Here is a 15,225-nt window from a genome sequence, read left to right on the forward strand (position 1 = left end):
AAAGATGTGGTGGCCAGGATGCAAGGGGTCGGCAATGACCTTCCCCGCCCGCTTCCTGGCTCTGGTGGTGTAGAGATCCTGGAGTGAGTGCAGGTTTAGCCCAATAATCCTTTCTGCAGACCTGATGGTGCGCTGCAGCCGGTGTGTGTCCTGTTTTGTGGCAGTGCCAAACCACACTGTTATGGCGGTGGAGAGGACAGGCTCAATCACAGCTGAGTAAAACTGCACCAACAGCTCCTGAGGCGGGTTGAACTTCCTCAGCTGGCGCAGGAAGTACATCCTCTGCTGGGCCTTTTTTGTGATGGAGACGATGTTGGTCTCCCACTTCAGGTCCTGGGAGATTGTAGTTCCCAGGAACTTGAAGGTCTCCACAGCAGCCACAGTGCTGCCTTGCATGGTGAGGGGGGGGGGGGGGGGGGGGGTCAGGGGAGGCGGATGCCTCCTGGAGTCCACTGTCATCTCCACTGTCTTGAGCATGTTCAGCTCAAGATTGTTGTGGCTGCACCAGAGGGCCAGCCGTTCAACCTCCCCTCTGTATGCAGACTCGTCACCATCTCGTATGAGACCAATGACGGTTGTGTTGTCCGCAAACTTCAGGAGTTTAACAGAGGAGTCCCTGGACAAATGACATAGGTTACCTCAGGCACCTTTTTTTAGGTAATGTCAAAACTCAATAGTAGTCTAGAATTATTTTAATATCATTAGAATAGGCCCATTGGCTCAATAAATGTGGATATCGAAAGAACATGATTAAAATATGATAATTGAGACTGCTCAGCTACCAACTGAGTAGGCTATATGTGCAGATTTTGTGTTGGAAGTTTGTAACTGCCCCTCCCTGCAAAATAACAGTTTCATTTCGAGTTACAACTTCCAGTTTCGTAACAATACATTGCCCTACGTAGGCTATGAGCACGGGGAGCGAAAATTGTTTGGTCCAAATCTGCATAGACATTAACATCTGTTGTTACGTTCGTTTTTCGTGGCGCCTGACTGTAGGCTACCAAAATGAAGGCTAATTTCTGTGAGTGTTGTTTTGAGGACGGAAATTATTTTGACAACAATCGTTTGCTCGTGTTTTACAGAAGCTTCTGTTGCGCACACTGTGGTGGCTGTCACGTCACGCGTAAAGTGTTCTAATTTAGAACATTCGTGTTTCAACAAACACCTCATACTGTTATCAAGAAACAAAACCAATATGGAATATGTGGCTAAATCGGGATCTCTTTAAATGCATACCATTTGAATTTGTCTAGTAGTTTAGGTCTAAATTATTTACACATACACGGCGAATGACCAAACCTACAAGCCGATGAGAACAAGACGGCGCGGTATAGCGCATCAAAGAAGGAGATGGTCGTCAAGTCCATGAAAGCAGGTAGCAATGGTTTTTCTGCTGTTGCAGTGTTTAATAGGCATACGACGCTATTGTTTCATTGAGTAGCTATCAACGAAGCTAATGCGATCGAATGTGTATCATAACCTATTTTGTGTATTTTGAAAATAAATGTAGAACGTGAGAGATTTTGTTTGTAACGCGTACATTTAACTTTTTCTCTTATTTCAATCAAGAGGAGGTTCGTGCAGCGAACCAACTAAATGAGAAGCCACTCGGAACCAGGGACAATTTGAAGCGCGCCACTACCCCCAACCAATGGACACTCTCGCGTAAGCCTGGCAGTTCCAGTAAGCAGAACAGCAGAGGTGCGCAGGTGGAGATGCCAAAGTTACCCGTGGCTCGGGATAAGAACGTCAGTGAATACCAGGGGAATTACAAGGTCTGGCCGGCGTTGTCCATTCGCAAGCGCCGGCCGATGGACTGTATCCGCCTCAAGGGCGATTTCGACCTGTTGACCAATTACGCCGCCGTCTACAAGGGTGTGAAGGGTGAGGTGGCGAAGTTAGTTCGGCCCCAAGACAACGTGGGCACCGACCAATCCCCCTTTAAGACATTCACGGAATACCAGGACACCTATAAGGCCTGGTCAGTCCTACCGGTGCGCTCGAAAAAGCCAGTGGAGTACAGGGCTCGGGGTGATGTGGACTTTGTGAGTAATTACGCCCAGGAGTACAAGGCCTGGAAGATCCAGAGGAGACTCCCGATCATCCATCTCGAACAGACGGCCATGCCCGTGGGACCCTTCCAGAACATCACCTCCTATCGCTACGATTTCACGCACAGGGTCGCCAAACAGCCACCCGGCTCAAATAGGCCAAACGGAGGCGAGACTCAGCTCCTCATCAAGGGACGGCAGCTCCCTCGCTCCATCTCCACCAAGGAGAGCCGCGAGTCTCGCAGCACTGACGCAAAGACAGCCAGTGGGCGTGGTCAGCCAGCGCAGAGATACGCAGCCCGGGAAAGTCGGTCGTTCTGAACAAGCTTGAAAGAACGGGGGAAAAAAATTCTTATTAAAATGGCCACGAAGGATGCCAATCCAAATCCAGTTTAAAAACTGTTTAGCTTGTAGCATCATTAGCAGACTTTGTTTTACAGGGCTAGTTCGGCCATTTCTTCCTGATGACTTGAAAAACACATGCGCGTGCTAAGGATTGATTTGTTACATTGAACAAATGCCTACAACAAGTCTGTGCATGCAGGTACCATTGAGCCTCTGGCAAATGTGGTTCACCGTGTACATCTCAGTCTTGGTTAAATTAAACATTCTGATAAGCTGCAAATAAACTATTTCATAACAAACTTTGGTTTGCTCGGTACATGCAACTGTTGGTGCATACTAAATTCAAAGCACACACATTGTTAACAAAAAAAACTGTTACACGGTTATTGTTTTGTCAATCTTTTTAATCAAATTTAAAAAAATAATGTTTTGAGTACAGAAAAGAGTAGGCAAAAATGTTCAGCGAATCACTTTCTGAGCAGAGAGACAGTAAGCATGAGCTGCCAGATGTTGAAATGGTGTGGCTAACTGAATAGTAGTTTTTGTTTAATATGCTCTTGATACAGCTGTATTTGGGTGTAGCAACTATAGGCTACATTATCGAGGATCTGTCCATAAAGTGAACATTTGCTATGGATGCATCACCGTTTGGGTAAAGCCCAAATATACCAGAGCAGACAGAACCGAACCCTGAGAACGTTACTGACAGACCTCAGAGTCAAACAAAATGACCGTTAACAATTTAAATAACTGTGTCCATGACAACAAGGGGACCATTTTTTTTCTTTGAATTTTTTACTTTTAAAATTTGACAAGTTGAATTTGGAGACATCAACAGCTGTCAGCATGCCTTCTAAAACCCAGTAATTCACATTTAAAGCAGACTGTGGATCGGAGTAAAGAAAACAATCACAATTTACCGCGACCCCGAAGAGGGTTCACTTCCCTCTCAGCGTGCCCATGATGTACGGCTGTTGCTCATCCAAAATCGCAACCAGCTCATCTTTCGCCCCCTCTCCTTGCGGGAGAATGACGTCGTACAAAAGCTTCCTCATTCGGTCTTCGTTCGTTTTCTCAGCCGTAATCCGGCCGAACATTTCAATGCTGATTAGTTTCTTTTCATAGAGGCGATCCAGTATGGGTTTCACCTCTGTGATTCTCGTTATCAGTCCCACATGGTTCTTGTCCACGAAATGCTGGCCTGTTGAGAAACAGATTCTGTGTAAGATTTTTTTAAAATATTCATAGTTAAAGTGGAATATCACTGTATTTGGAACAACATGTCAGCTGTGGATTTCCACAGCGGATGCAGATTTTCACACTGACCCTCCGTCGGTTTGGGGCTGCAGCTCGTGGCGCTTCCGCCGTTTTCCCCCGCCGCAGTCGGGCTTGCTGCTCCCGCTCCTGTCGCGACATTGGCCCCTTCACCTGACAAAGCGGAACATCATGTCCTATGCCGGGCTTGACTGTAGTCACTTTCACGGATAATTGATATAAAACTTTGAAAAAGCAACACTTTAAGAGCTATAAAGTAATCATAAATAAACACTTTCATGGAGTAATGTTACCTAACCATTTAAAAATCGTCTCGGCATATAGGCTAGGCCTACTGTCTGAAAGCACGACCGCAGATCATATTTTCATGGTCAATCGTGCGATGCATGTACGTATTTCTTTTATATATAGGCTATATTTATATATAGTCTATACATTTTTTTTGCATAAGTAAGAACAACCTGAATTAGGCTTATGACAATGCTATAGACTAGGTAGAGATAACTTCTCAGCAGAAAGTGAAACCGAAACATATCTGTGACAAACAAGTCACCGAAGAAAAAAAACATCTAAATAGTAGATGTAACTTACCCACCTCCAGTTACTTACGGTCATTTTCACCTTGTTCTAAACTGTCCGCTTCGTCCTGTAGATCAATCGCTCTTAGGACCTCTGCGGTGCGAGCGATGGCACGGGCTTCCGTGAACTTGCTAACTAACCTTTGCGTGATCTGCACGGCTATCTCCTTTTCGATTAGACCAAAGCCGACGATCTTCAGTTCACTCAGTTTATGCTTAAATCGAAGTAACTGTTGCTTGGAAAGATTGTCCAGCACGGCAATAATGCGATCTCTAACAGATTTCGGCATACTGTACTGCAACTAAGTAATAAGACGTAGGTGTGTGAATCGCGTAAGCTACGATCGGAGAGCGGGGAAGTCGTTCTGTACTTCCTGGTAAGGAGCGGGCAGCAGCAGGTGCTGGAGCAACGTTTGGGGGGTGGTGATTCAGACGATTCCATGCACTCCCGGCTCCACAGTGGTCTGATTAGGGGTGGCGGCCCTTTTTGTGGGAGGACCATTATTTTTTCTTATTCATGGATCATTGCGTGTCATACAGGTCACAGGTTTTTTTTTTCTCCATCCTTTGTATATTACAGCGTGTTTTATACACCTTGCAGTCCGTAAGTATTTGGACTGCGACACGGTTGTTTTGGCTATGTGCTCCAACATATTGGATTTCAAATTAAACGTTTAAAATAAACAATGAGGTTAAAGTGTAGACTGTCAGCTCCAACGTGGGGGTATTCACATCCTTGTTGGATGATCTGTGCAGGAATTAAAGCCTGTTTTTACGTTACATTAAAGGCATTTAGCATACGCTCTTATCCAGAGTGATTTACAAAACCCTTTACATTTACAAGCATTTACATTTATACAGCAGGATATATATTGAAGCATTGCAGGTTAAGTGCCTTCCTCAAGGGTACAACAAGTGTCCAACAAAGCATGGGAGTCAAACCTGTGACCATTAGGTTGCAAGACCAGCTCCTTACCCATTATACGACGCTGCTGCCTTATACATGTGCCAGGGTGCCAAATCTGTAGACCGTGAGAGTACACCAGAGCAAACTCGAACACAGGGAGATAAAGCAGGCTCCACGCCACCCAGGACTCAAACCCACAACCTCCTGCTCATAGGGTCAAGAGCCAACTCAGCATGCCACCTTTTGGAAGCCAGATTTAGTGGACACGTTCAATAACACATTGTTCAGAATCACATGCAGTGAATTCCCCTCCCATCTCCAGCACAGTGCTCTTTTCTGTTGCATACATTCTGAATTGGGTTCATAGCATAAGTGTGTGAGAATACTTCCCTCTGCTGGCGAGTTTGAGATTGCATGTATTTGTAGATCTCCCCCCCCCATTTGAAAAACAGCCCTTGAGGGGAAACCCTGTGATGGGAGAGAGTTCACTAAACTTGAAATGGGAGGAGCTATCCCATGTTGACCCATATGGACCCTAAAATGGGAGGAGATATAACATGGTCACCTATGTGGACCCTAAAATGGGAGGAGCTATAACATGCTGACCTATGTGGACCCGAAAATGGGAGGAGCTATAACATGCTCACCTATGTGGACCCTAAAATGGGAGGAGCTATAACATGCTCACCTATGTGGACCCTCTAATGGGCCCAGGCAGGTGGCTTTGGGTGGTTTACCTGGTATTAGAAGGTCTGCTGAAGTCTGTCGTGGTCGGAGGCTGAACAGGTCAAATCGGAAGTTGACAGTTTAAAGGCAGGAGAAGATCTGCTGAACCGACACATAACTGTCTGCTATGTTAACAGCCTCCGTCCACCAAATCTGTCCACCAAAGTGCTGGTTTGGAAATGTAGTTTTTACATGAAAAAACCCCCCTCATCTCATGCGCCGAGTTGGCTTCACACCCTCGATCAGATCTTCTTCCACAAAGGACATCTCCAGCGATCGTATTGTTCTGTACTCAAATTTAATTAGAAATACATACAAACACATGCCAGGCCCAGTACAGCCGAGCAGAGACGGTCAACATCGCGTACGTCACAAACACGGGAGGCGGCGGCGGGGAGGACCCCCCCCCCCCCCGACACCGCCAGAATAAACCTGCTCAGAGAGTTCAGTCTGGAGACGCCCAACGTCCACAAACACGGGGTTTAATATGCTCATGATACAGCTGTATTTGGGTGTAGCAACTATAGGCTACATTATCGAGGATCTGTCCATAAAGTGAACATTTGCTATGGATGCATCACCATTTGGGTAAAGCCCAAATATACCAGAGCAGACAGAACCGAACCCTGAGAACGTTACTGACAGACCTGACAGACAGAGTCAAACAAAATGACCGTTAACAATTTTAATAACTGTGTCCATGACAACAAGGGGACCATTTTTTTCTTAGAATTTTTTACTTTTAAAATTTGACAAGTTGAATTTGGAGACATCAACAGCTGTCAGCATGCCTTCTAAAACCCAGTAATTCACATTTAAAGCAGATTGTGGATCGGAGTAAAGAAAACAATCACAATTTACCCCGACCCCCCCCCCCCCCCCACCACCACCACCCCCCACCACCAAATATTCAAGCCAAAGTTATGCCCTTGTGTTCGTCATGGTCGGTGCACTACCCTGCACACGACAGTGAGTGACAGTGGACAGATGGAAACAGCCAGTGCCTAACGAAGACAAAGACTGCTCAGTGAACTGCAGCCTCGAGCAGGGCTGCCCAACCCCGTCCCTGGAGATGTCCCACGTGTAGTCAAATCCTGGGAAAGTGTTAAATCATCTCCATACACTCGGGGCCAGATTTAAGACCGTTAGCACGCACAAAACCAATAACATGACCAGTGACTGCTTAAAGGTACTCGTTTTGCACCAGTCATTGGTTTTGTTATCAGTTTTGCGCGCGATAAAAGTTTTTGCATATGTAAATCAGACCCTTTGTCCCCTTTCCGCTCATTTACGCCATGCTATGGTTCAACAAACATCGATCACTTTGGCCGTGCACAGGAAGCATGCAGGTGAAAGAAGAGGGTTCACTTCCCTCTCAGCGTTTCCATGATGTACGACTGTTGCTCATCCAAAATCGCAACCAGCTCATCTTTCGCCCCCTCTCCTTGCGGGAGAATGACGTCGTACAAAAGCTTCCTCATTTGGTCTTCGGGCGTTTTCTCAGCCGTAATCCGGCGGAACATTTCAATGCTGATTAGTTTCTTTCTATAGAGGCGATCCAGTATGGGGTTCACCGCTGTGATTCTCGTTATCAGTTCCACATGGTTCTTGTCCACGAAATGCTGGCCTGTTGAGAAACAGATTCTGTGTAAGATTTTTACAAATATTCATAGTTAAAGTGGAATATCACTGTATTTGGAACAACATGTCAGCTGTGGAAAATCGTATGTGTTGGGGTGTAACTTTTCTTTAAATTTCAAAGTTAAATATGATCTCAGAGCTCGTGATTAAATGTGTGTGGTTTGATGAGGTCATGTATGTACAGGCAGATGTAGACATGCGGATATAATATGGAGACGTTTCCCGCGCAAAAACAGTGAAGTTGTTGGTCTGACACGTGAAGACTTTCAGTGACTTTTTCCACAGCGGATGCAGATTTTCACACTGACCCTCCGTCGGTTTCGGGCTGCAGTTCGTGGCGCTTCCGCAGTTTCCCCTCGCCGCAGTCGGGCTTGCTGCTCCCGCTCCTGTCGCGACATTGGCCCCTTCACCTGACAAAGCGGAACATCATGTTCTGTGCCAGGCTTGACTGTAGTCACTTTCACGGATAATTGATATAAAACTCTGAAAAAGCAAAACTTTAAGAGCTAGGAAGTAATCGTAAATAAACACTTTCATGGAGTAATGTTACCTACCCATTTAAAAAATCGTCTCGGCTTATAGGCTAGGCGTACTGTCTGAAAGCACGACCGCAGATTGTATTTTCATGGTCAATCGTGCGATGCATGTACGTATTTTTTTATATATAGGCTATATATATATATATATAGTCTATACATTTTTTGCATAAGTAAGAACAACATGAATTAGGCTTATGACAATGCTATAGACTAGGTAAAGTAGAGATAACTTCTCAGCAGAAAGTGAAACCGAAACATTTCTGAGACAAACAAGTCACCGAACAAAAAAAAAAAAACATCAAAATAGTAGATTTAACTTACCCACCTCCCGCTACTTACGGTCATTTTCACCTTGTTCTAAACTGTCCGCTTCGTCCTGTAGATCAATCGCTCTTAGGACCTTTGCGGTGTGAGCGATGGCACGGGCTTCCGTGAACTTGCTAACTAACCTTTGCGTGATCTGCACGGTTCCCTCATTTTCGATTCGACCATAGCCGATGATATCCAGTTCACTCAGTTTATGCTTAAATATAAGTAACTGTTCCTTGGAAAGAGTGTCAAGCACGGCCATAATGCGATCTCTGACAGATTTCGGCATACTGTACTGCAACTAAGTAATAAGACGTAGGTGTGTGAATCGCGTAGGCTACGATCGGAGAGCGGGGAAGTCGTTCTGTACTTCCTGGTAAGGAGCGGGCAGCAGCAGGGGCTGGAGCAACGTTTAGGGGTGTTGATTCAGACGATTCCATGCACTCCCGGCTCCACAGTGGTCTGATTAGGGGTGGCGGCCGTTTTCGTGGGAGGACCATTATTTTTTCTTATTCATGGAACATTGCGTGTCATATAGGTCACAGGTTTTTTTCTCTCCATCCTTTGTATATTACAGCGTGTTTTATACACCTTGCAGTCCGTAAGTATTTGGACTGCGACACGGTTGTTTTGGCTATGTGCTCCAACATATTGGATTTCAAATTAAACGTTTAAAATAAACAATGAGGTTAAAGTGTAGACTGTCAGCTCCAACGTGGGGGCACTCACATCCTTGTTGGACGATCTGTGCAGGAATTAAAGCCTGTTTTTACATTACATTACAGCCTTACAAAACCCTTTACATTTACAGGCATTTACATTTATACAGCAGGATATATACTGAAGCATTGCAGGTTAAGTGCCTTCCTCAAGGGTACAAGTGTCCAACAAAGCTTGGGAGTCAAACCTGTGACCATTAGGTTGCAAGACCAGCTCCTTACCCATTATACTACGCTGCTGCCTTATACATGTGCCAGGGTGCCAAATCTGTAGACCGTGAGAGGAAACCAGAGCAAACTCGAACACAGGGAGATAAAGCAGGCTCCACGCCACCCAGGACTCAAACCAACAACCTCATAGGGTCAAGAGCCAACTCAGCATGCCACCTTTTGGAAGCCAGATTTAGTGGACACGTTTAATAACACATTGTTCAGAATCACATGCAGTGAATTCCCCTCCCATCTCCAGAACAGTGCTCTTTTCTGTTACATACATTTTGAATTGGGTTCATAGCATATGTGAGCATAGTATGTGAGAATACTGCCCTCTGCTGGCGAGTTTGAGATTGCATGTATTTGTAGATCTCCCCCCCATTTGAAAAACAGCCCTTGTGGAGAAACCCTGTGAGGGGAGACAGAGTTCACTAAACTTGAAATGGGAGGAGCTATCCCATGCTGACCTATATGGACCCTAAAATGGGAGGAGATATAACATGGTCACCTATGTGGACCCTAAAATGGGAGGAGCTATAACATGCTGACCTATGTAGACCCTAAAATGGGAGGAGCTATAACATGCTCACCTATGTGGACCCTAAAATGGGAGGAGCTATAACATGCTCACCTATGTGGACCCTAAAATGGGAGGAGCTATAACATGCTTACCTATGGGGACTCTAAAATGGGAGGAGCTAACATGCTGACCTATGTGGACCTAAGGGGCGACATAGCTCAGGAGGTAAGACCGATTGTCTGGCAGTCGGAGGGTTGCCGGTTCAAACCCCGCACTGGGCATGTCGAAGTGTCCTTGAGCAAGACACCTAACCCCTAACCCCTAACTGCTCTGGTGAATGAGAGGCATCAATTGTAAAGCGCTTTGGATAAAAGCGCTATATAAATGCAGTCCATTTACCATTTGGACCCTAAAATGGGAGGAGCTATAACATGCTGACCTATGTGGACCCGAAAATGGGAGGAGCTATAACATGCTCACCTATGTGGACCCTAAAATGGGAGGAGCTATAACATGCTCACCTATGTGGACCCTCTAATGGGCCCAGGCAGGTGGCTTTGGGTGGTTTACCTGGTATTAGAAGGTCTGCTGAAGTCTGTCGTGGTCGGAGGCTGAACAGGTCAAATCGGAAGTTGACAGTTTAAAGGCAGGAGAAGATCTGCTGAACCGACACATAACTGTCTGCTATGTTAACAGCCTCCGTCCACCAAATCTGTCCACCAAAGTGCTGGTTTGGAAATGTAGTTTTTACATGAAAAAACCCCCCTCATCTCATGCGCCGAGTTGGCTTCACACCCTCGATCAGATCTTCTTCCACAAAGGACATCTCCAGCGATCGTATTGTTCTGTACTCAAATTTAATTAGAAATACATACAAACACATGCCAGGCCCAGTACAGCCGAGCAGAGACGGTCAACATCGCGTACGTCACAAACACGGGCGGCGGCGGCGGCGGGGAGGACCCCCCCCCCCCCGACACCGCCAGAATAAACCTGCTCAGAGCGTTCAGTCTGGAGACGCCCAACGTCCACAAACACGGGGTCGGTCACTGCGGAAACCGGGCCGCGGGCGTGCGCGGGCTCTCCCAGCGCTCCGAAGGCAGGCTCCAGAGCAGGCGCGGAGAAAAGGCGGGAAACGAAAGACTGCGAGAGACCTGCGCGTTAAGGCTTCCTAACGAGCAGAGCAGTCCGTGAGGTAAAAACAGGGATCGCCTCTCTTTCAAAATTCTTCTCTTTTTTCTGTCTTAATTTTGTAACTGCCGATTCGGCTTGAGGGAGGGGGAGAGAGGGAGGGAGGGAGGGAGAGAGAGAGAGGGGTGAATTATATTGTAGAAGTGATTCAAAGTTCCCAGAAGAGCACAGTTTAAAAAGGGGCGGGTGAGACTGTGAGGGACAGACGCTGCAGTTTTCAGACCCGGCCTCTGCTGTCCGTCCAGAGTCAAACTCTCACCGCTTATGAGCGGCAGGGGTCAGAGGTCATACCCAAACGCAGCTCTGTATTTCAGGGTGCTACTCATTCGCCCAATCAAAGCAAGGCAGAGGGGTGGAGCCTGTGAGGGTCCCTCTCACCCCCCCCCCCCTTTATAAGGTTAATTTTTAGTATTTTGTTACAGGTCCTTCTCTGCTGTAGCAGAGGGGGGGGGGGATGTCCCCAGAGTGGGCGGGTGCAGGGACATGGGAGGGGCTGGCGGGCGGCTCTAGGAGGTGTGGCACTGCACGCCCCCGCCCGCGCGGTAGTCCTCGTCCTCCAGGTCGTAGAAGCGGCGGCGGTCGCGTTCGCGGGCGGGGTCGAAGTCCTCCAGGTCGGCGTAGATGTAGAGGTCGTCCTCCATGCTGTCCGAGTCGTCGGACTCCACCGCTCGCGGGAAGAAGTTCTCCAGCTCCTTCAGCCGGGGCAGCGGCAGGAAGTTCTCCCGTGGGAACAGCACCTGCGTGCAGAACCGCCCAGCGCACGGCAACACGGAACTCAGACACGGAACACCTCTCCTGATCACACACACAGCGTGCAGTTACAGGCCCCAAGTACCTCTGGGGGGTAAGACTGGTGATTGGCTTCATCGCTGATCTAAATGAACTGAGCATCTGTAATGCCTTTAAAGAAAATTTTTTTTGATTTTGTTGGCTGAGAATGTTTGAGAATGCTGTTCGCCCAGGGCTGTGAGTGGTCTAGAATGCTGTTCACCCAGGGCTGAGTGGTCTAGAATGCTGTTCACCCAGGGCTGAGTGGTCTAGAATGCTGTTCGCCCAGGGCTGTGAGTGGTCTAGAATGCTGTTCACCCAGGGCTGTGAGTGTTCTAGAATGCTGTTCGCCCAGGGCTGTGAGTGGTCTAGAATGCTGTTCGCCCAGGGCTGTGAGTGTTCTAGAATGCTGTTCCCCCAGGGCTGTGAGTGGTCTAGAATGCTGTTCCCCCAGGGCTGTGAGTGTTCTAGAATGCTGTTCGCCCAGGGCTGTGAGTGGTCTAGAATGCTGTTCACCCAGGGCTGTGAGTGGTCTAGAATGCTGTTCCCCCAGGGCTGTGAGTGGTCTAGAATGCTGTTCACCCAGGGCTGTGAGTGTTCTAGAATGCTGTTCGCCCAGGGCTGTGAGTGTTCTAGAACGCTGTTCGCCCAGGGCTGTGAGTGTTCTACAATGCTGTTCGCCCAGGGCTGTGAGTGGTCTAGAATGCTGTTCACCCAGGGCTGAGTGGTCTAGAATGCTGTTCACCCAGGGCTGAGTGGTCTAGAATGCTGTTCACCCAGAGGTGTGAGTGGGCTAGAATGCTGTTCACCCAGGGCTGAGTGGTCTAGAATGCTGTTCACCCAGGGCTGTGAGTGTTCTAGAATGCTGTTCACCCAGGGCTGAGTGGTCTAGAATGCTGTTCACCCAGGGCTGTGAGTGGTCTAGAATGCTGTTCACCCAGGGCTGTGAGTGTTCTAGAATGCTGTTCACCCAGGGCTGTGAGTGGTCTAGAATGCTGTTCACCCAGGGCTGTGAGTGGTCTAGAATGCTGTTCACCCAGGGCTGTGAGTGGTCTAGAATGCTGTTCACCCAGGGCTGAGTGGTCTAGAATGCTGTTCACCCAGGGCTGTGAGTGTTCTAGAATGCTGTTCACCCAGGGCTGAGTGGTCTAGAATGCTGTTCACCCAGGGCTGTGAGTGTTCTAGAATGCTGTTCACCCAGGGCTGTGAGTGTTCTAGAATGCTGTTCACCCAGGGCTGTGAGTGTTCTAGAATGCTGTTCACCTAGGGCTGTGAGTGTTCTAGAATGCTGTTCACCCAGGGCTGTGAGTGTTCTAGAATGCTGTTCACCCAGGGCTGTGAGTGTTCTAGAATGCTGTTCACCCAGGGCTGTGAGTGTTCTAGAATGCTGTTCACCCAGGACTGTGAGTGTTCTAGAATGCTGTTAGCAGGTGTGCCTCACTCACAGAGAAGAGGATGATGAGGCGCCCCTTCTCGAACGGCCGGCGGTACGTGGGCATTCCCTCGTTCAGAACACACTTCCTGTCACCTGGTCTGATCAGTTCTCCTGTGCAGGGATCAGAGAACACATGAACACACATAGTTGTGCAGGTGCAGTTTAATATTTGTTCACAATCCAGCCCACAAACTCCCACCTGCCCACAGCAGCCTTCTTTCAGCTCACAGGCCAGCGATCACTTATTTACCCACATGTGACTTACAGACCTGCACCTACACCACACCTCCATGTGACTTACAGACAGACCTGCACCTACACCACACCTCCATGTGACTTACAGACAGACCTGCACCTACACCACACCTCCATGTGACTTACAGACAGACCTGCACCTACACCACACCTCCATGTGACTTACAGACAGACCTGCACCTACACCACACCTCCATGTGACTTACAGACAGACCTGCACCTACACCACACCTCCATGTGACTTACAGACCTGCACCTACACCACACCTCCATGTGACTTACAGACAGACCTGCACCTACACCACACCTCCATGTGACTTACAGACAGACCTGCACCTACACCACACCTCCATGTGACTTACAGACCTGCACCTACACCACACCTCCATGTGACTTACAGACAGACCTGCACCTACACCACACCTCCATGTGACTTACAGACAGACCTGCACCTACACCACACCTCCATGTGACTTACAGACAGACCTGCACCTACACCACACCTCCATGTGACTTACAGACCTGCACCTACACCACACCTCCATGTGACTTACAGACAGACCTGCACCTACACCTACACCACACCTCCATGTGACTTACAGACCTGCACCTACACCACACCTCCATGTGACTTACAGACAGACCTGCACCTACACTTCCCCTCAAACACTTTAACCCTCCAGACACCTGCACAACTCCCACCCGTTCCTGAACATTTAAAGCTACATTTTATTCCCCAGCAATATTCAGGACAAAATCCTGCTTTTTGTCCAATTGTACATCTCCGGTTTTTTTGACACGACTCCTTGAAACTTCACATTTCCAGATAAGACCAGCATGTGGCCACAGTGTCTTAAATGCGCGTTTACCCCTGGAGGAGTACCAAAGGGAGGCGCAGGAGTGAGTGTACCCCAGGAGGGGCTCCTGAGGGAGGTGCAGGAGAGGGGGAGCGCTCGTACCTGGGTGGGAGGTGATGAGGAGCGTCCTGTTATCCAAGGTCAGAAGGGGCTTCCGGAACCCACAGAGAGCCTCCACCAGCTGCACCTTCATGTTCATGATCAGGTCCTGTCCCTCTCTACGGGGGGAGGAAAATGATTCATCAATAATGAACAGGCTGTTTATAGTGGCCACAGTGCCCCCACCTGGCCATCTCATTACACTGCAGCAGGGCTCAGTTAGCCTGGTCCTGGAAAAGGCAGAACCAGGGTCGGAGAGCACTGCGCTATAAAAAGGCCATCTACGATTGGCCAAGACACATCACATAGGATGTCCCTGGACCAATCAGAGGCGAGCACAGACAGAGGCGTGTGTACCTGGTGTACACCGAGTGCGCCTTCTGGTCCAGGACGATGATGATGTCACCGGGCTCCAGGCCCGGCTCCTGGTCTCCCTCTCCGTGGAAAACGATCTTCTGCCCGTCCCTCATTCCTAAAGACGAGAGAAGAGGGCCTGTGAGTCTGCTGACCTCCTCCCTTCCCCGCGGGACACACCCACGTGCAGGACACCCCCAAACCTGGAGGAGGACAGCAGGAGCACCCTTCCCTCCCCCTCCAGGGGGCACTGCAACTTCACCCCAAAAATCAGCTCATAATAACACTACATACTCGACCGCTCAAAAGTTCCAGTACTCCGTTTTCAGTGAAATGTAAGCAGTGTAACTTCTGTTCTCATAACCTCATAATAAAATTCATAGGTTAGTGACTGAAATTAAATGTTGTCTGAATAAACAGGTGAAAATTTTTTCCAACAA

At 48.2% G+C, this 15,225-nt stretch overlaps 3 protein-coding genes and 1 pseudogene across 3 annotated transcripts; 1 reads left to right on the top strand and 3 right to left on the bottom strand.

The window, feature by feature from the left end:
* Nucleotides 1-421: 421 nt before the first annotated feature.
* LOC118227694 (stabilizer of axonemal microtubules 1-like) lies at nucleotides 422-2,703 on the top strand. Its single transcript, XM_035418468.1, has 2 exons — nucleotides 422-1,378; nucleotides 1,573-2,703. Exons 1-2 carry the CDS (start codon nucleotides 1,354-1,356, stop codon nucleotides 2,373-2,375), a joined length of 828 nt encoding a protein of 275 aa, XP_035274359.1. The 5' UTR covers nucleotides 422-1,353; the 3' UTR covers nucleotides 2,376-2,703.
* Nucleotides 2,704-2,785: 82 nt separating this feature from the next.
* LOC118227695 (apoptosis-associated speck-like protein containing a CARD) lies at nucleotides 2,786-5,040 on the bottom strand. Its single transcript, XM_035418469.1, has 3 exons — nucleotides 4,284-5,040; nucleotides 3,726-3,827; nucleotides 2,786-3,600 (listed from the first exon to the last, which is right to left on the bottom strand). The coding sequence occupies exons 1-3, from the start codon at nucleotides 4,540-4,542 to the stop codon at nucleotides 3,338-3,340; spliced, it is 624 nt and encodes a 207-aa protein (XP_035274360.1). The 5' UTR covers nucleotides 4,543-5,040; the 3' UTR covers nucleotides 2,786-3,337.
* A 1,903-nt stretch (nucleotides 5,041-6,943) lies between these two features.
* Nucleotides 6,944-9,148, bottom strand: LOC118227697 (apoptosis-associated speck-like protein containing a CARD). Its single transcript, XM_035418470.1, has 3 exons — nucleotides 8,405-9,148; nucleotides 7,835-7,936; nucleotides 6,944-7,512 (listed from the first exon to the last, which is right to left on the bottom strand). The coding sequence occupies exons 1-3, from the start codon at nucleotides 8,661-8,663 to the stop codon at nucleotides 7,250-7,252; spliced, it is 624 nt and encodes a 207-aa protein (XP_035274361.1). The 5' UTR covers nucleotides 8,664-9,148; the 3' UTR covers nucleotides 6,944-7,249.
* Nucleotides 9,149-10,664: 1,516 nt separating this feature from the next.
* Nucleotides 10,665-15,225, bottom strand: part of LOC118227693 — a 10,017-nt pseudogene continuing 5,456 nt past the window's right edge.

The sequence above is a fragment of the Anguilla anguilla genome, chromosome 5 (assembly GCF_013347855.1).
Source record: "Anguilla anguilla isolate fAngAng1 chromosome 5, fAngAng1.pri, whole genome shotgun sequence".
In the NCBI taxonomy this organism is placed as follows: Eukaryota; Metazoa; Chordata; class Actinopteri; order Anguilliformes; family Anguillidae; genus Anguilla; species Anguilla anguilla.

What these genes read in the sequence shown, in the direction of transcription:
- LOC118227695 (XM_035418469.1), bottom strand. Translation starts at nt 4,542, where the DNA reads ATGCCGAAATCTGTTAGAGATCGCATTATTGCCGTGCTGGACAATCTT. An exon ending in AGAACAAGGTGAAAATGACC is followed by an intron (nt 3,828 to 4,283) that starts GTAAGTAACTGG and finishes CCGCTTTGTCAG; the next exon opens with GTGAAGGGGCCAATGTCGCG. An exon ending in CAGCCCCAAACCGACGGAGG is followed by an intron (nt 3,601 to 3,725) that starts GTCAGTGTGAAA and finishes GTTTCTCAACAG; the next exon opens with GCCAGCATTTCGTGGACAAG.
- LOC118227694 (XM_035418468.1), top strand. Translation starts at nt 1,354, where the DNA reads ATGGTCGTCAAGTCCATGAAAGCAG. An exon ending in CGTCAAGTCCATGAAAGCAG is followed by an intron (nt 1,379 to 1,572) that starts GTAGCAATGGTT and finishes ATTTCAATCAAG; the next exon opens with AGGAGGTTCGTGCAGCGAAC.
- LOC118227697 (XM_035418470.1), bottom strand. Translation starts at nt 8,663, where the DNA reads ATGCCGAAATCTGTCAGAGATCGCATTATGGCCGTGCTTGACACTCTT. An exon ending in AGAACAAGGTGAAAATGACC is followed by an intron (nt 7,937 to 8,404) that starts GTAAGTAGCGGG and finishes CCGCTTTGTCAG; the next exon opens with GTGAAGGGGCCAATGTCGCG. An exon ending in CAGCCCGAAACCGACGGAGG is followed by an intron (nt 7,513 to 7,834) that starts GTCAGTGTGAAA and finishes GTTTCTCAACAG; the next exon opens with GCCAGCATTTCGTGGACAAG.